Here is a 20,680-nt window from a genome sequence, read left to right as displayed (position 1 = left end):
AAATTCTTTATTCCAACAATTTTTATGAGATCATAAAAATTACTCACTGCTTTAACTCTAAACAAACATATTCTATTTATGTCTATTTTTATATTTAGAATATAGACAGTAACACAAAACACTGAATTGGCACATCTGCTTCTTACCTTTTCCAGTTTTTCTGCCACTTTTTCTTTATAATGTTGGAAAGCTTTACTTAGCTCTTCAGCATTATATAGTGCTTCATTCCTTTGTCGTTCAGCTCTAAAATTTAAAAAGGGATGATTAATAAAAGTAAAGAATGCTCTGCATTTGACTAGTGAAACTCCAAAGTAACCTATATTTTATTAGAAGGAAAAATTAAGAGATGAGCAGTACTAAAAAAGAATAGTAGGCTTAAACTGCAAAATGAAGAAGAGAGACAAGAATTTCCTCACTATTACCAATATGAAAAATAAAATGTAAAATACATAAACTTTGAAACATATATACATTCCTATGTGTTGGCAATTTTTTTTCTTTGTCTGGAAAAGACAGATTAAGGGAAGTGGCCTAGGCTGTATAAATTTTCAAAGATCAGTTATTACAGAATCAGTCCACTGTCTAATATATTAAAAATACTCAGTAAATCCTGTGACCTTTGCAAAGGGCAAGTAAATTTTCAAAAAGGTATTTCAGAAGACATATCTAAAAATCTGAACAACAAAATCCAACCACTACAAAGCACTGCCTTAGTTAACCCTGACCTTTCCTCATACTTAGACATTGAACTGAGACTACTGGGCTGAAATGTAGTCAATATCATACCCACACCTAAAAATTTTTCTATTATTTAAATAAACCTCATCATATTCTTTCCAGTGTAAATGAAATTAGTGACTCTCTGCTTATCAAGGGTGAATTCTTCTTTTTTTTTAATATTTTATTTATTTGACAGAGAGCACAAGTAGGCAGAGCGGTAGGCAAAGGGAGAGGGAGAAGCAGGCTCTCTGCTGAGCAGGGAGCCCCAAGTGGGGCTTGATCCCAGGACCCTGAGATCATGACCTAAGTCGAAGGCAGCCGCTTAACCGACTGAGTCACCCAGGTGCCCCTCGTTATAGTTTTAATCTGCATTTTTTTTTTTAAAGATTTTATTTATTTATTTGAGAGAGAGAGAATGAGAGAGAGCACGAGGGAAGAGGATCAGAGGGAGAAGCAGATGCCCTGCCCAGCAGGGAGCCCGATGTGGGACTCGATCCCGGGACTCCAGGATCATGACCTGAGCTGAAGGCAGTCGCTTAACCAACTGAGCCACCCAGGCGCCCCTTAATCTGCATTTTTGATCAACTGAGGTTGAGCAAGTTTCTAAGTTTCAATGGCCATTTGGATTTCTCGTCCTTACCTGTTCAGATCCTTTGTCTTTATTACTAGATTCTCCCCTCCCTTTTCTTACTGATTTGTTAGAGTTTTTTATGAATTCTGGATACTAATCTTTGTGAATTAAATTATTTGCAAATATTTCCCCAAATATCTGTCTTGTCTTTCATTTTTAAAATGATGTGTTCTATAGAAGAGAAAGTTTTTATTTTAATGGATTTTAAATTTAGCCATCTTTTCCTATAGTATTTATGCTTTCTGGATCTCATTTATTTATTTTAATTCAATTAATTAACATATATCTGAATCTCATTTAAAAACATTCTTCCCCCTTCTATGAGACATCATGAAAACTATTCCTCTACACTTTCTCTAAAAGTTTTACTTTTCACAATTGGGTCTTTAACCCATCTGGAATAATTTTTTGTATACAGATATAGTATTGTTAGAAGGTAGAGGAGGGACAGTAAAGTATCCCCCAAACTGAGAAGGCACTTTGAGACCAGAAAATGAAGCACACCACTCCATACAGTTTACACAGTTTTATTCAGGGTAACTTAAGTGGGGGGGGGGGCCATATCCGTGGTCGTCAGCAAAAAACCGTCAGCAAAAAAACACATAGCACCATAGCTATTCTCTATAAAGTCCAGACTTTAGCCTATAGATTTTATAAAGCAGGGGGACACGTGGCAGGGAGGAGAGGGGGACATTGTAGTGAGATCAGAGGGTTTGCATGTACCTAACTGACAGCTAACCTTTAATTAGATCTTGTGGCCTACCTATGCATCAGAAAGGGGAAAGACTAAGTTATTTCTAACAGATTCCTGGGAGGCCAAAGCAAACCTCCCCCTATCCCTACCTTGATGGGCATTTCTAAGGTATGTATATTAATCTCAAGGGGCCCAGAACAAGTAGCCCTAAGAGAGGTAATCCAGTGAACATGAACAAGATGGAGAGCCAAAAACAGAGTCAGTATTGTCAGCACTCCTACAAGTACAAAGCAGGGATTTCATTTCATTTTTTTTTTTAAGATTTTATTCATTTGACAGAGAGAGATCGAGAACAGGAACACAAGCAGGGGGAGTGGGAGAGGGAGAAGGAGGCTTCCCACGGAGCGGGGAGCCCGATGCGGGGCTCGATCCCAGGACGCTGACCCGAGCCGAAGGCAGACGCTTAACAACTGAGCCACCCAGGTGCCCCTAATTTAATTTTTTTTAAATCAGTAATGAATTCTCCCAGCAACATTTTTTGAACTTTTTGTTTTTTAAATTTCAAATTGGTACCCCTTAATGCAGATTCACCAATTTTTGATATTTTGCTACAATTGCTTGTGTCTCTCACCTGAGATGTTTTTGTACTGAACTACATTCTAGAGAAATTAGTAACCTTCAGCCTTGAATACTTTATCATGTATCCTAAGAAAACAGACATTGCCTCATACAACCACAACTATCAAATTCAAGAAATCTAAAATTGTTACAATACTATTATCTAACATATAATTCATATGTAAGTTTTATCAGCTATTCTAATAATGTTCTTTATAGATCTTTTTTTTTTTCTTCTGATCCAGGATCATCACATACTGCTTTTATTTATTTATTTATTTATTTATTTATTTATTTATTTCACATACTGCTTTTAGTTATCTTATATCTTTAGTTTCTTTAATCTGGAATATCTCAGCTTTTTTTTAAGTCTTTCATGACTGACTTTTTTTTTTACAATAATAGCTTGAATTTATTCAACATATATTACGTGCCACAGACAACTTTAGATGTTTTATATACCTAATCAAATGGTCACAACTCAGTTAATCGGACATTATCCTTATTTTATCTGTAACTAGCACCCAGAAAGATTAAACAGTATGCTCAAGGCATGCCCTCACACATACTAAGTAGTAAACACAATGTATGAATCTAAGAAGCAGGTGGGCCCTTGCTCTCAACCACTGGGGTACACGGACTACTGATACAAAATTAAATGTCAAATAAGGCACACAAAAAAAACATGTGCTTTTAGAATCATGCTATGCAGGGTGCGTGGGTGGCTCGCAGTCATTAAGCGTCTGCCTTAGACTCAGGTCATGATCCCAGGGTCCTGGGATAGAGCCCCATATCGGGCTCCCTGCTGGGTGGGAGGCCTGCTTCTCCCTCTCCCACTCTCCCTGTTTGTGTTCCTGCACTCGCTCTCTGTCAAATAAATAAATAAAATCTTAAAAAAAAAAAAGAATCATGCTATGCAAGTAATTTTTTCTTATATAGGGAAATATGAGCATTCTCTGTTTAATAAGTAGAAAAAACCTTTGCACACACACACACATATACACAAAGGTTACTCAAAGGTCTATTCTGACATTGCCACTGAAGAGTCACACAGATGAAATCTTCAACTGCCAGAAGCTGATGGTCAATTCTATGTTGACTGTGAACCCCCAGATTCAATGACTCTACCTTCTTTTACTTCCTAATGTGATCAAGTATAAAGTTAAATGACCTATGACTAAAGCTGCCAGAAATGTGCTGCAGCCACTCAAGCTATCTGAAGTAGATTATCACTACAACATGTTTTTCTCATCCTGCTTCCCTCTTTTTTCTCAACTACCTACTATTTCTTAAGCCTTTCTTAAGCTTCACCATGAGAGAAACACATCAAACTAGGGTTTTCTTCTGTTCTCTAGATGGTTGATGTGTACCAAGTGAGAAATCCAGTAAATCAATGAATGCATGCTGCTAAATATCTGCTTAACCTTGCCTGTTTCCTCATAAGTAGATTCAGACTATTCATTCTTGCGAGCACACTACATAAGTGACATTGTACCCTTTCCACTATACCACATATGAAACACATGATGTCAGTCTGTCCAACACCTTAACTTATTGATTCTTCCATTCTTTCCCCTGATCTGTTATGCCACCTGTTACATACCAAGTTTCCCCTGTGTGCGTATTTGCTAAAGAGGGTCTGTTCCATACAACTGATTTTTTTTGTTTGTTTGTTTATTCCTATACCAACATCACACTAACTTAATTCATATAACTTCAGAAGTCCTGGTATCTATACGCATGTTCTCCACTTTGGTCTACAGCTTCAAAATTGCCTCCCTTATTCTTAGACCTTGGTTCTTACATATGATATTTAGGGTCACTTCAATATGTTTTACCAAATATTCTGTATTTGATCTGGATAGTAGTTATGTGGATGTATACATACACAGAAGTTCATTCACTTAAGACTTCTGCACTTTACTCAGTAAAAAATTAAAATAAAAACTAAATAAAAATTCTACAGAAAATATGTACAGTCTTAATGAATATTTTAAAATGTGCTCAGGATTTGTTTTAATCAGGTATGGTGAGACACACAGACATGGAAATGAATGTCATGAAGAAGGAAGTTATTAAACTCACAAATCCATAGAAACAGGAGACATGACAGGCCATGCAGGGGGCCGTGCAGGGAAGCACCAGGGTTGGTCAGGAGACAGAGAAAGTTGGGAGAAAAATGTGAGCAAGAGATGTTACTGTGGTGTCTGTGGGAAGGAACAGTTAAGGCAGGGTCAGCAGGTTTAGGTTTGGTAGTATGAATAATTTCAGTGGGCTGGAGTGTAAGACTGTCCTGAGTTGTCTACTACTTGGTCCTGAAGTAATCAGGACAGGGGATTATTGGCCCTGAGTGTAAGAGCCAAAGATTGGATACAAAATATTTCAAGCACCCAAAAGGGTTTCTACCAATTTACACTCCTACTAGAAATATATGAAAATTCCAGAGGCTCCACAACTTTGCCAAAACTTGATATTGTGAGTCATTTTCATTTCAGCCACTGTGGGCCATTATGGTCCTCTTTCCTTTTGTCATCACCATTGTTTTGTTTGGTTTACTTTCTTGTAGGCAAATTTTTAACAACTGATTCAATACCTGTAATGGCTATATATCTATTCAGGTTTTCAATTTATTCTTAAATTCTGTTAAATTATATTTTGTTGAAAAATCACTTATTCAGGGGCGCCTGGGTGGCTCAGATGGTTAAGCATCTGCCTTCAGCTCAGGTCGTGATCCCGGGGTCCTAGGATCGAGCCCCACATTGGGCTCCCTGCTGAGCTGCTGCTCGCCCTGCTTGTACTGTCTAATAAAAAATAAATAAATAAAAAATCTTAAAAAAAAATTTATTCAGTCTAAGTTTTCATATTTACCATTCTAAAATGGTTCATAGTATTTGGTCTTATTTCTTAAATCATAGCTAAATCTGTAATTTAGAAGTCCCTTCTCAATCCCAATATTGCTTTTGTGCCTTGTCTCCTTGATTAATCTTATCTGATACCCATTAGTTTGGTGATTATGAAAAGAACCAGACTTAGGTTCTGATGATTCTATTGTTGTGATATTTTTTATATCACTCCATTTTAAGAGTTTTCTAATCTTTATCCTAATTTCTTCAATGCTCCATAAGTAGCAAGAAGGCTGGCTTTAAATTTCCAAACACACATGATTTCGGGGGATTACATTCTAACTTAATTGTACAACAGTCTGAGAAGGTGATATGTACAACATCAATCGTCTGGTGTTTGTTGAAACTCATAGTTTCTGGCACAGTGAGGTGAGAGATTATATATGTTCTAGAAGTGCTTGAAAGAATTTGAATTTTCATACTGTTGGGTATAGGGTTCCATATATACACACGAGATCAAGATTGTTGTCATTCAACTCTTCAACTTCTTGCTTTCTTGTTACTAATCTAATAATTCCCAGTAAATGTGTAAAAATGTTTCCTGTATGATTACAGATTTGTTCATTTCCATTTGAAATTTTACTATTAGATTCATACAAGTTTAGAATCTTTAGGGCTCCTGCTTAAGTGTTATTTAAACATTATATGTCTTTTTTTTTGAGAGAGAGAGAGAGAAAGAGATGTGTGGTGGGGAGAGGAGCAGAGGGAGAGAGAATCTTAAGCAGGCTCCACAACCAGCACAGAGCCCAACATGGGGCTGGATTTCACAACCATGAGATCATGACCTGAACAGAAATCAAGAGTCAGACACTTAACCAACTGAGCCACCCAGGTACCCCTATAAGAGTCATTTTAACTCTAGTAATGCTTGCTGCACTTAAATCTATTTTGTGTGATATTAATATAGCTATATTTACTTTGTTTTAGTGACTATTGGCCTGAAATATTTATTTTAATTCCTTTGCTTTCAATTTTTCTGTGTCCTTATATTTTGGGTATGTCTCTTATAAACAGCATAAAGCTAAACAATCTCTTCCTTTACACTAGCTTTCTAACCCATTATGATTATGATTAATCTTCTGCACCCCAAAAATGTCTTTGCAAAGGTTTCAATTTCAGAATGCCAACATCCATTCTAGATGGATGGAGCTTCAAAAAGCTCTAAAAAATTTAGATGTCGCATCTCTACCTAAAAATCTCAATTGCCTATATATGCTCTCCAGATTAAAATACAAATACTTTGGCAAAACAAAGCCATTTACAGTCTAGACCAAGCCTGTCTTTCTGTCTTGCCTCATTTCCTACACCTATCCATTTATAAGTACAAAAAACTCCCTAGTGTTCTTCAGCAGTGATGCTTTTATACTTCTATGCCTTTGCACATGTTGTCCAGAATCTGTGAAAAGTCAACACCCTACCATAAAAATTATCTCTTATTTAAGTTTTACAGAGATAACTAGTCACTCGTCCTCTGCACTTTTTCTTAGCTATATTATGAAGCTAGTCTTTGTGTATTATCATCTCACTTTTTCAAATAACCATGCACAAAATGTTTATCTAAGTAAAAATTTATCTGAATATGTCTTAATTTCAGAATATTTAACCCCACGGTTTATACTTAAAATAGCTACATTTGTTAGTGTTTGTTTATTAAGAGGCACCCTACATTTCTTTTCTCATTTAATCCTCACATAGATATAATATCATCTTGATTTAATAGATGAACAAACTGAGGCTCAAGAAGGTTAAATAGTTTGCCCAAGATAACAGAGCCACTGAGAAATAAAATCTGGTTAACTCCAAAACCTAAATATTTTCATAAAGTAATAGTGCCTTCCAAATATATACTAAAACTTGAACTAGACTAACCAAATACTGCTGGGAAAATGTTCTTCCAAACTCATTTCTTTTTTTAAGTTTTTTTTTTTTTTAAAGATTTTATTTATTTATTTGACAGAGAGAGAGACAATAAAAGAGGGAACACAGCAGCAGGAGTGGGAGAGGGAGAAGCAGGCTTCCCGCTGAGCAGGGAGCCCGATGTGGGGCTCGATCCCAGGATGCTGGGATCATGACCTGAGCCGAAGGCAGACGTTTAACGATTGAGCCACCCAGGCGCCCCATTCCAAGCTCATTTTAATGAAAAATGACTTAGGGATTTTGAGCAGTTTTTAGAAGTTTAAATGCACATGCAAACAAATATTTAACCTATTTATGACAACTTTTCAAAAAATACTTTCTTAAAAAAAAACTTTCTTCATAACCTTATTTTATCATAGTATACATTTTTTGAAAATAAAAATTTTTTTGCATTCCCACCAACAGTGTAAGAGGATACCCCTTTCTTCATATCCTTGCCCAACTGATTCAGTCACTCTGGAAAACAGTATGGAGGTGCCTCAAAAAGTTAAAAATAGAGGTTCCTGGGTGGCTCAGTCAATTAAGCATCTGACTCGTGATCTCACCTCAGGTCTTGATCTCAGGGTTGTGAGTTCAAGTCCCGTGCTGGGCTCCACACTAGGCATGGAGCCTACTTAAAAAAAAAAAAAAAAAGTTAAAAATAGAACTATCTTATGATCCAGCAATTGCACTATTAGGTATTTACCCAAAGGATACAAAAATACTGATTTGAAGAGATACATGCACCCCAATGTTTACAGCAGCATTATCAACAATAGTCAAATTACAGAAAAAGCCCAACTGTCCATCAACTGATAAATGGATAAAGAAGATGTGGTATGTACATACAATGGAGTATTATTCAGTCATCAAAAAGAATGAAATCTTGCCACTGGCAAAGATGTGGATGGAGCTAGAGAGTATTACTCCAGATGAAATAAGTCACTCACAAAAAGACAAATACCATATGATTTCACTCATATGTGGAATTTAAGAAACAAAATAGATGAACGTGGGTGGGGTGGGGGGAGGCAAACCATAAAGCAGACTCTTAACTACAGAGAACAAACTGAGGGTTGATGGAGGGGAGGTGGGTAGGGGATGGGTTATGGGTCTTTAGGAGGGCACTTGTTGTGATGAGCACTGGCTACTGTATGTAAGTGATTAAATACTAAATTCTACACCTGAAGCTAGTATTAAACTGTATGTTAACTAACTAGAATTTAAATAAAAACTTGAAAAAGAAAAAAAATTTTTTTAAGATTTTATTTTTTATTTGAGAGAGACTGAGCATACAAGCATGCAAGTGGGGGAAGGGGCAGAGGGAGAGGGAGCGAGAGAATCTCAAGCAGGCCCCCTGCTGAGCATGGAGCTAGACGAGGGGCTCAATCTCACGACCCTGAGATCATGACCTGAACCAAAACCAAGAGTCAGATGCCTAACTGACTGAGCCACCCAGGCGCCCCAAGAAAAAAAAATTTTTTGAAGATCAAAATGCAGATTATCATTTTACCCTGTGTAAAAGCTGCTATAATTATATTATATTAGAAAATATTATTAAACTAAAAAAATTTAAATCTTTATTAGTTTAAAAGTTAATTGACATTCAGAGTTAATGGTTCCTTAGTCAAGGCTACCTACAAAACTTTATCTTAAAACATGTTTTACATAAAATAAATACTTTTGCGGGGCGCCTGGGTGACTCAGTCGGTTAAGCATCTGCCTTCGGCTCAGGTCATGATCCCAGAGTCCTGGGATCAAGCCCCGCATCGGGCTCCCTGCTCAGCGGAGAGCCTGCTTCTCTCTCTCCCTCTGCCTGCCGCTCTGTCTACTTATGCTCTCTAGCTCTCTGTCAAATAAATAAATAAGATCTTAAAAAAAAAATACTTTTGCATTACTCATGTATTCCTAAAGGAAGACCCAACTACACTTCCTCATGAATTTTATGTAGGTCATACAACTTAATTTCAGAAATAAGTAAATATCATTACACTGATTATCATTATCAGGCTTCTAATCCCAATCCAGAATGCCAGTAACATGAAATTTTTAATAGAAAATGAAAAATAATTAATAGACAAAAAGAACATTAAATTATCCTACTACTAGGTTTCTGAAATTCTTTTCACTTTAAAAATTAGCTATAATTTTAAATAGGTAATATATTTTTTTTCCATCTACAAAAACAATTTGCTTTGAAAACACATACCTCTTTCCTTGTTTACTTTGTTCAAGTAAGTCCACCTTTAACTTTATACATTCCTCTTGGGATTTCTGCAAACTCTGTTCCTTTTCAATCACCATTTTCTGGCTCTGCTCTAATTTATCTTCTGCCTCTCTATTAAATAAAGAATATATATACATATTTTAAAGATTGATTTATTGAGAGTGTGTGCGTGCATGTGCAGGCAAGTGGGGGGAGGGGCAGAGGGAGAGAAACTTCAAGCAGACTTCCTGCAGAGCCCGACAGGGGGAGGGGGTGGTGTTCATCTCACCACCCATGAGATCATGACCTGAGCAGAAACCAAGAGTCTGACGCTCAACACCCAGGTGCCCCAGTAAAGGATATTTTTAAAGGCTATTAAAGAGATTATTCCAGGTATGCAAGAATAGCTCAATATTAGGAATTCTATCACTTTAAATCACTGAGGTAAGAGAAACCAATATTTAATAAGAAATAGACAAAATTTATCCCTTGCCTACTAAGAGTCTTTATAAAGAATGAAATGATACATATATCTGAAATAACAGCTTATATCCTATTTCATAGTCAGATACTAGAAGCATAACCATAAAGTTCAGAAACTAGTTAAGGATGACTATTATCACCCCTATATCCAATGATTTCTCTAACAGTTACAAAAAGAAAAATGAAAAAGTAGTAACTAAATATCGAAAAGACAATATTTTCTTTTTTTTGCTGATAATATCATTAGCTGCCTGGAAAATCGAGGAGAATCAAAATGAAAAGTTATTAGAATAAAAGAGTATGACAAATAGTCTAATTATAAAATAATTATATTACACAAAAAGCAACAGCCTTCCTATATACCATCAATGAACAGAACATGAACAAATTCACAACAACCAAAAATATAAAATACCTAGGAATAAAATTAAAATTACATGTAATACAAAGAAAACTACAAAATTCTGATGGTCATGAAAAATGACTTTAGTGTACATGAGAATCACCTGCAGGACTTATTAAAACACAGACTACTGACCTCTTAGAATTTGTAATTCAGTAAATCTGAGATAGAACCTGACATCTACAAATTTTTAAAAAGATTTATTATTTATTTATTCTAGAAAGAGAGAGAGAGATGGGGGAGAAGGAGAGAGAATCTCAAGCAGAGATTCTCCACTGAGCGCAGAGCCCAACACAGGGCTCAATCTCACAACCAAGATCACGACCTTGAACCAAAACCAAGAGTCGGATGCTCAACTGACTATGCCAGCCAGGTGCCCCTGAGACCTACAATTTTAACAAGTTCCTAGAAGATGCTAATACTGCTGGTCCCAGAACTACACTTTGAGAATCATCAAAATGGAGTAATGGGCTATTTAGTATACATATATTTCTCATTTTACTCAAAGCAGAAGAAGGGGATAAATTATAAAGTGCCTGATTCCTTCTATTTTATTTCTTGAACTCCCACTGAAACACCAGCATGTACTACTATGTAGGGCAAGAAATGAACTAGTTCATTTTCAATAAAAGCATGTAAATAAGCATCTCAGCTAAGATTTAGTCTTTTTTAGCCCCCTTAAACTTCATGCATCCTGGAGCCAAGAGGAGGTATGATGGATTGGGGAACAGATTTCCTAAGTTCTAAGACAGTCTACAGGACACTACAGATTTACTGGGGTAGGGAACAAGATTTCACTAGATACACCAAAAAGCAAAAGAAATAAAAATTTTAAAGCCATAAAAAGTATTCTTACCTCAAAATTTTATCTTGGGCTGAAACTTCTGCTTCCAAATTTATAATCTGTTCTTCTAAGATTGGCACACTGGCTGCCTGTTGTTGAACAGATTCAAGCATAGAAACCTAAAACAAAACCAAAAAAAAAAAAAACTTTCAGAGCACTTCCTTTCAGAAGATAAATTAATCTAATTGGTCCTTTGTTTCTTTTTCTGTCTGATGAGGGTGTCCGATATAACTCCTTAATCACTGGTCAAATGTGAAGCTCACCCTATCTATTCCTTTGATCAACATTTACATGGGCGTGTCATCATCACAAGCCAGTGTCAGCGTGTAAGCTCTTGCCATTACCCTCAACTTAATATCCCAAGATAATTGATTAGCTTTTTGTGGGTGAAAAAAGAATCTCTACTGACAACATCCAAAAAGATAAATTTCACATAAATCAGAAAATTAAATATAAAAGATCAAGTCATAAAAATGTAAACAAAAAAACACCTATTGAATCTTTTTACAATTGAAGACCTTATTTTAGAATACATGCTTACTAGAAAAAACCTAGAAAATACAGAAAAGCATAAGTCCAGGAATGAAAGCCTGGAATACAGCTCAATATCTCTGTTGGTAAGTCAATACTCCTTTTCCCATTCCTAAAACACCAACAGTCAAATGATGGCCTATCAGGAAGAGATAGAAAATTTATTATCTGGAGAAACTGAACGGGAAAGGTTTAGAACTCTGGGACACTATGTATTATGATAAGCAGGGATGAAGTAGTTATAAACAAATTGATTAATATAAAACAGTCAACTTCCCACTAGTATTTCATCTCATTTAGGGCTATCCCACAGGTGGGAAATCAAAGGATTCTTTGCTGGAGAAACTCAACAGCTCCAAAGAAAAAGACTTCACATACTGATACTGGATGAAAGAGACAAGGTATCTCCCTACAAAAGAGCCATCTCCCTAGGCATCACCAACATATGAAGCTTACTGGACAACAAACTTCATCTTTGTACACAGAAGTTCTAAACAGCATTTAAGTGCCTTTCTTTTTTAAAAAAACATTTTTTTTAAGATTTGTTTATTTGAGAGAGAGTGAATGAGAGAGAGAGAGAGAGAGCACATGAGAGGGGGAAGGGTCAGAGGGAGAAGCAGGCTCTGCGCTGAGCAGGGAGCCCAATGTGGGACTCGATCCTGGGACTCCAGGATCATGACCTGAGCCAAAGGCAGTCACTTAACCAACTGAGCCACCCAGGCACCCCTAAGTTCTTTTCTCTTAAATATAAATAGCTAAAACACTAACATCTGCAAAAAAGTCCTGCTAACATAAAAGTCAGAGGCCAAAACAAAGAGGCAACTGGCAGCAAGCAAGGCAAGTATGCACACACGCATACACACACATCATTAAATCTTCAGAAAGCTAAGTGAGGACACTGCATCAGGATATTATTTAATACAAAGCAAAGAATCAGAGGACATGGGAAAGCTCTGGAAAATGAAAAAAATATGACAGCTAAAATAAGATTCAACAGAGGTGTGGATGATAGTGTTAAGAAATCTCCTAAACAGTATCACAGGAAGACAAGGAGATAGAAAACATGAGGAAAAAAAAAAAAAACCTTAATAGATTAAAAGGTTGAAAGAGTTAGAGGACCAATCGAGGTGATCTAATATTCACCTAATAGGAAAAATAGAAGAAAACGGGGGGGGCGGGGCGCCTGGGTGGCTCAGTCGTTAAGCGTCTGCCTTTGGCTCAGGTCATGATCCCGGTGTCCTGGGATGGAGACCCACATTGGGCTCCCTGCTCCGCGGGAAGCCTGCTTCTCCCTCTCCCACTCTCCCTGCTTGTGTTCCCTCTCTCACTGTGTCTCTCTCTGTCAAATAAATAAAATCTTTAAAAAAAAAAAAAAAGAAGAAGAAGAAAACAGAGGGAAGAAAATTATCCAAGAGATTGCATAAGAAAAATTTCCAGGACCAAAGAACACAAGATTCCAGCCTGAAAGGGTCCTCATGTACCTACTACACTGAATAAAAGGTCTATTCAAAGATATGTCATTCTGAAATTTTGAAACACCAAGGAAAGAGGGAAGATCCTTAAAACTACCATAAAAGGAAAAACAAATGGAAAAAAGTTACATACTAAGGAAATGGATTCACAATGGCATTGGACTTTTCAGAGAAGCAGCAGAAGATGGAAAACAAGAAAGCAATATCCTAGTAACTCTAAGGCAAAATAATTTGGGGGAGAAATGTCAGGGGAGAAATTAGGACATTTCAGATAGGCAAGGGGGTTACTAGAAAAATATGTTCCACTTAAAGGAAGACTAAACCAAGAAAGAAGATGACACAGGATCCAGGGAACAGTAGATCAAACCCAGAATATCAAAGACAAGTCCCAGGAGAGCAGCTGGACAGCAGGCCTGGAGAGCAATAAGCTTGGGAAGAGCTGAATGCCTGGCTCCAAAGTGTAACTACAAACATTGGGAAAGATAAATTATGAATATACTGGTTGATACAATGAGGAATTCCAGCACAAGATTTCCAATAGTGGTATATATGCAACAGCAAAAGCTGAGACCTGCCCTAGAAAAGGGAATCTCCCTAAAAATATTTTGTTAGGCAATGTAGAAAATGCTGAGATGGGAAGTAAAATATAAATAACTGTCCTATTGCCTAGAATAAATAACCACTGATGTGTCTATATACTAAAAGAAAGGAACAAAATGCTATCATTAGTTCAGTAGTTATTAGTAAAATTCTCTTAACATCTCTTTGCCTTTAAATAATTAAGCTTCTATGACTTCAGAAAAAATCTATAGTTGGTAGAAAAATTAAATCAATAAACAAAAAAGGTGAACAAATTACACAGCAAACAAATATACTGAAAAGGTAAATCTTGTGAGAAATCAAGAAAAACAAAATATTTTTCCCTCAAAAAAATAAAATGTTTAAAAAAAAAACCTCAGGAGAATGCAGAGTACAGTAAATTCTGGAAAAAAAAAATTCCCTGTGATTTGGTCATTCTAAAATTCTATCCTAGAAATAATCCCAAATACAAAGAAGTTTCTTGTTCACTGGAGCATTTTTTTCTCCTTAGGCTGGAATTATCTCCAATAGCACTTTGTTTTGTTTAAAACATACAGAAGAGGTGGCTCAATCGGGCAAGCGTCTGCCTTGGGCTCAGGTCATGATCCTGGGATAGAGCCCCGCAGATGACTCCCTGCTCAGTGGAGAGCCCGCTTCTCCCTCTCCCTCTGCCCCTCCTCCCTGCTCGTACTCTCTCTCGCTCACTCTCTCACTCTATCTCAAATAAAATCTTTTAAAAAATTAAAAAAAAAAAATAAAACACACAAAAGAAAAAAAAAATCTCCCATAATCCTACTACTTAAAACAATACATCTATAAAAGTAAACAGTGAAAGCCTCACCACAAGACATTCCAATCCCTCTCAAAATTAGCAACAATGTGGAGCACAGTCTTTCTGTTCTTACATATGTTACATATATCTATATACATACACACAAACATACAGACACATTTGCTCTTTTAATAAAAAGCGAAACTGGGATCACTGCCTATGTGTGTTGCTCTGTAATGTTCCTCTACCACTCAATATATTAGTGCTATATGCAGACATCGTTCTAGGTGACTTTTCACATATTATTATCATTTAAACCTTACAATGTTTCATAAAACAACCTTGCATCGCAGAATTGATATATTTACCTCAAAAAAAAAAAAAAAGCTCTGTAGCAATCCCTTGTATGGATATATCATACTTTACCATCCCTCTATTATTGGACATTTTGGTTTCTAATTTTTTGTATAATTCCAATCATACAGCAAAAAATAGGAAACCATTAGGGGTGCCTGGCTGGCTTAGTTTGTAGAGCATGCAACTCTTCATCTTGGAGTCATGAGTTTGAGTCCCATGTTGGGTGTAGAGATTACTTAAAAAAAATAAAAATAAAAATAGCCACTTAAAGAGGAGAGTTATTAATTAAATTATGGCATAATCACATAAAGGAAACAATGTTATGATAAAATGATCATCGAAAAGCTGAGTAAATGAATCAGAAAATGCTGAGACGATGTAAAAATAAAAAACACAAGAAAAAAGAAAACTATTCAAACAGTCTGGATTCAACAATGTAATAAACCAATAAAGTAGTTTCTCGTTGGTGGAAACTGGGTGATCTTTCTCCCTTTCTTTTCTATTTTCAAAGTTTTCAACAATGAGAATGTATTAGTTTAAAAAGTAAGATAAATAGGGCGCCTGGGTGGCTTAGTTGGTTAAGCAACTGCCTTCGGCTCAGATCGTGATCCTGGAGTCACGGGATCGAGTCCCACATCGGGCTCCCTGCTCAGCACGGAGTCTGCTTCTCCCTCTGACCCTCCTCCCTCTCATGCTCTCTGTCTCTCATTCTCTCTCTCGCAAATAAATAAAATCTTAAAAAAAAAAATTTAAAAAAAAAAGGAAGATAAATAAGCTGTATTTTCTTTATAAAAAGAAAACCACATAAATTTGTAATCTTAAGATTTTAAGAAGCTTTGACTTATATAAACACAGTATACAATTTCTCCTAAATCATTTGCAGATTTTAAACTCATGTTAAATTGATTCCATAACATGTTGATCCTCTATTATCATAATAAAAATTATTATATATAACACATTAAGGCAATACACAGAATATATTTCCAATTATAAATCTTAAAATGATTCAAATTGCTTTTTATTGGCATAGGCACCACTTCAAGAAACATACTTTTGCTCTTGACTGTGTTAATTCAAAGTGGACAGATTCCATTTTAGTCATTAAAGAATGATTCTGTGAGACCAAACAAGCATTCTGTTGCCTGAGTTTGTTAAGTTTCTCTCGAAGATTTCTGATCTCCTGGTCCATGGGGGCAGATGAAAAAGACATCTGAAAAATGAGAAAGAGCAAGTTATTTTGGATTATTTCATTAAGCACTATATGTAATGGAAAATGATGAACAACTGTCAGTAAAATGACTAAGTAGCTCAGAAAATGAGTTAAGATATTTAGTGAGTGCTGGTGAGGATGTGTGGGACAATCAGCACTCTCCTCCACTGCTAGTGGATGTATACATAAATAAGTACAGCTTAAAAAACAATGGTACACTTTGGGAAAGTTCTTGGTATTATCCAGTAAAGTTGAAGATGCTAACACTCAACAATATTACTCCTGGGTGTAAATCTAAAACTTTTACACCTGAAAATACAAAAATATTCATACCTACTACATTTGTCCATAAGAGACAATAAATGGAAAGAATCCAAATGACCATCAACAACAAAATGGATAATGAATAAATTCTTTAAACTATATACATTTTTATTATACTTTTGAATATATATTTTATAATAAATTATTTTAATTTTCCTGAGGGTTGAGGTTTTTAAGATACGATTTTTTTTTTAAAAAGTCATATGCAATTCAGAACTCAAAACTATATAAGATACACACAGAAGCCTCATTCCCATTTTTAGTAGGTAGGTAACCATTTTTATAAGTTTTAAGATTTTATTTATTTGAGTGAGAGAGAGGGAGGGAGAGCGAGCACAAGCAGGGGGAAGGGCAGAAAAAGAGGGAGGGGGAGAAGTAGAACTCAACATGAGGCTCATGAAGCTCCATCCCAGGACCCTGAGATCATGACCAGAGCGGAAGTCATATGCTTAACTGAGCCACCCAAGCACCCCTTTAAATTTCTTATTTATAAATTTTTATATAACACCAATCATACAGCAAAAAATAGGGAATTGAAGCACCCAGGTGGCTCAGATGGTTAATCGTCTGCCTAAGGCTCAGGTCATGATCTCAGGGTCCTGGGATCGAGCCCCGTTATCAGGCTCCCTGCTTAGCCAGGAGTCTCCCACTCCCCCTGCTTGTGCTCTCTCTCTCTCAAATAAATAAATAAAATCCTAAAAAAAAAAAAAAAGGGAACCTGCCTATATAGGGAAGCTAAGTTATGGTCTTCAACACAGTCTTCTAGTGTTTCCACTTTCATTTGCAAGCAATACAAATTACCCACCCTCACAGTGACTTATGCAAAAACTAGCATTCTATGTCATTCTATACCTTGCATTTTTTTCTTAAATATATCCTGCCAATCTCTCCACAATCAATATAGTTAGAAACTCCTATTCTTTCATCTCCCCACCTCAGCTGCAGTTTCCACTGCATGTTTATTCAACCAATCCCCTACTGATAGGCACTTGAGGTATTTCTAACCTGTTAAGACAAACAAAGCCTCATTTTGTACTCATGCAGGCATACCTGTCATGTTTTCTTCTACAAGAGGGATTTCCATGTCAAGGGTAAACGCGTTTGTGATTTGGGGAAACATTACCAAATGCCCCTCCATATGGGGTTGTATCATTTTGCACTGCCACCAGCAATGTATGAGAATGCCCATCTCCTCCTAATTTCACCAATAAAATAGTGTCAAATGTATGATAGGTACAAATTGGTACCTAAGTATAGTTTCATTGTGAATTTCTCTTATTATGAATGAGACTGAACACCTTTTTATTTGTTTGAAGATCATTTTAATTTCCTCTTTCACACATGTCTTTTGTCCATTTTTCTACTGGGTTGTTGATCTTCTTCCTAGAAGCTCTTCCCATATTAGATATTAGCTCTTTGTCTTTAATAGGCTTTACCAATATTTTCCCCTCCAATTTGTCATTAGTCTTTTGATTTTGTTTAGGGTAAAACACAATGATTTCAATTAAAACATACATGTAACAAAAATGATCAGCAATTTGAGTTAGGATACAGGTCAAATTTCCCAGAATTACACAATCTTTGTAGAAATGAAATTTGAATTTATTTTCTAAATTGCAGGCACACATAGCTACATTAACATAGCTACATTAAGCAGCTTCCTTACAAAAAGAAAACCTCTCAATTGTTAGCTTTCTGAAGTGGGAAGAGCACATTTTTATGAAAGAAGATTATGATGTGCATATGCAACCATATGCAGGCATGCATGCTGGTGGTGAGGTAATAAAGAATAGGAAGAAGAGAGCAGAAAGGGAGATTAAAGAGCTGAGTAAGGAAGAAAGGTAAACACAACAAGGTAGATAATAGGACGGAATAAAAAAGACAGAAGGAGAAAATTCCAGACCAGTAAAGATGTCTAAGATCATCCAGAAAATTTAGGGATAATGAAAAAAGAACAGTGCCATGCCATCATATAGCACTTGATCCAGGCTAAATATACTAAATACATTTTAACCACTTAATAACTGATTACCTATTACGTATAGTGCCCAAAATCACAGGGGTTACAATTTACTTGGGGAAAGCAAGACATTTAATTGCAAAAAGGTAATAAATATAGAAGTTTAAAAATAGAGTAATACACTAAAGCAACTACTTTCTTGTGAGGACACAACAAGAACCATAATATTTAAATTCAAGAGTCTTAAGCACAATGGTAAAAGACTACGGAAAACATAAACAGGCATTTAAAGAAAAAACTCAAAGAAAAAGTATTTTAAGTAGACAGGTCTGAAACTAAAGCTACTTTTAAGTAGACAGGTCTAAAAACAATAACCTTATCTCTTGGCTTCTTTTGAAAATCAGTACTGCCAGTGGGCATTTTACAAACTTTTTTATAAGGTACGTAATTCAAAAGTCCAAGCTGGTTAGGATGAGAAAGATCTTCCAGAATGAGTTTTTCAGATCTTGAAAGATTAGAGGCATAATCGGAATTTTCACTTGGACTAACACTAGAGAAAAAATAAAAATACATTTTAGTTCCTAATTTAAGTATTCACTCCAAATTTCTATACATTAAATAAGAAAACAGAAAGAAAAGCACCTGAAGTTCTGCTGGAAATCACATTCAGTTATGAACTTAAGGCAATGTTTCAACTAAATTTCTTAATAAATTGTAATGAGTTTTAAACTAATAATCTGTTAGTTAGAAAGAGACTCTATGGTAGGATTACTTAAGATTCAAAAAACAGTCATAATAAAAGATTAAGCCCAAACATATATTTTATACTGAGTCCTAGATAGCAAAGGTGTTTACTTAATGTATAAACATTAATGTATAACACTTCTCTAACATTTCTATTTTTTTCCTAAACCAAGAATTACATTAAAAATTACAGATTATTTCGTATTCTATTCTATTAGAAACACAATATATAATAATGAAATCCATACATTTTACATTCATAAAGTCATATTCTGAAGTCCATATGTGATTTTACTTACATACCTGGATAGCTCTTTCCCTAAACTCTGCAAACTCCATTCCGTTATCTTCAGTTCATGTCTTAAGGAAGCAACATTTGCAAGCAAACTTTCTTCTTCATTGTCTTTATTACAGTAGTCTGATGAACTAGATTCCATTTCTTAAAAAAAGAAGTGTATTTCTTGTACCTTGCCAGAAAGAATCTGTGGTGTCAAAATACTCTCACATTAATAGAATTTAACTCATTATTTTTCTATTTATCTCAAATGTTGCGCAATCTTTCATGGTAATTTAAGACAAAACAAAACAAAAACCCAGTAACAATGAATTTCTCTGCAGTGTAAAGCCAAGGAAATAGAAAGTTCAATAGTTCTCCCTTTTCTAAGCACATTTAATCTTTCTAACAATAGTGCACATTAAATATTGTTATTCCATGTTAAAGTTAAAACAAACTAAGAATAAGGCAAATTAAAGAATTTGCTCAAGGTCACAAAAACTGTAGATGGTGGAAACAAGATTTGAACCTAAGTCATCAGGATCCAAAGACCTTTTAATTATGTCACACTGCAATTTCTAACTTACAGATCAATTTCAAGATGAGCTTTTGAACTTACATACTCAAGTTACAAGCTCTGGAAATCTGATAAAATTGGTATCATTACAGTCACTCATATTTCCTTAATGGCGATTTATTACCAAATAAAGGTTATCTCCTCCTCCCATTCACAATAGTTATAAAATTTAAAAAACACACACCTTCACATCGCAACCATAGAGATCAAAATGGCATTTGGCAAGTTAACTCAGAAATACATGAAGAAAAGTTTTTCTTTCTTCAACTGATGAGTATCTCTAGAGTTGTGAAATTCTCTACTAAATAACCTTTACACATAAAAATCGTGATAAAGGGCCACATTTTATTATTAATAATTAACACATATAATCATTATGTATTAAAATACAAATTAAGGGGCGCCTGGGTGGCTCAGTTGGTTAGACGACTGCCTTCGGCTCAGGTCATGATCCTGGAGTCCCTGGATCGAGTCCCGCA

General features: G+C 35.6%; 1 protein-coding gene across 1 annotated transcript in view; it reads right to left on the bottom strand.

Moving 5' to 3' along the window:
• CCDC18 (coiled-coil domain containing 18) overlaps window positions 1–20,680 on the bottom strand; it is a 104,332-nt gene that overhangs the window by 81,879 nt on the left and 1,773 nt on the right. The window contains 6 exon segments of the mRNA XM_081818823.1: window positions 147–243; window positions 9,672–9,800; window positions 11,411–11,517; window positions 16,164–16,322; window positions 18,982–19,156; window positions 19,654–19,789. Coding sequence (XP_081674949.1) covers window positions 147–243; window positions 9,672–9,800; window positions 11,411–11,517; window positions 16,164–16,322; window positions 18,982–19,156; window positions 19,654–19,789 — 803 coding nt within the window.

Source organism: Leptonychotes weddellii, chromosome 4 (genome assembly GCF_054177405.1).
Source record: "Leptonychotes weddellii isolate Sample4059 chromosome 4, ASM5417740v2, whole genome shotgun sequence".
In the NCBI taxonomy this organism is placed as follows: domain Eukaryota; kingdom Metazoa; phylum Chordata; class Mammalia; order Carnivora; family Phocidae; genus Leptonychotes; species Leptonychotes weddellii.
The sequence above is the reverse complement of the archived record's forward strand: the minus strand, read 5'-3'. Positions and strand labels throughout refer to the sequence as shown.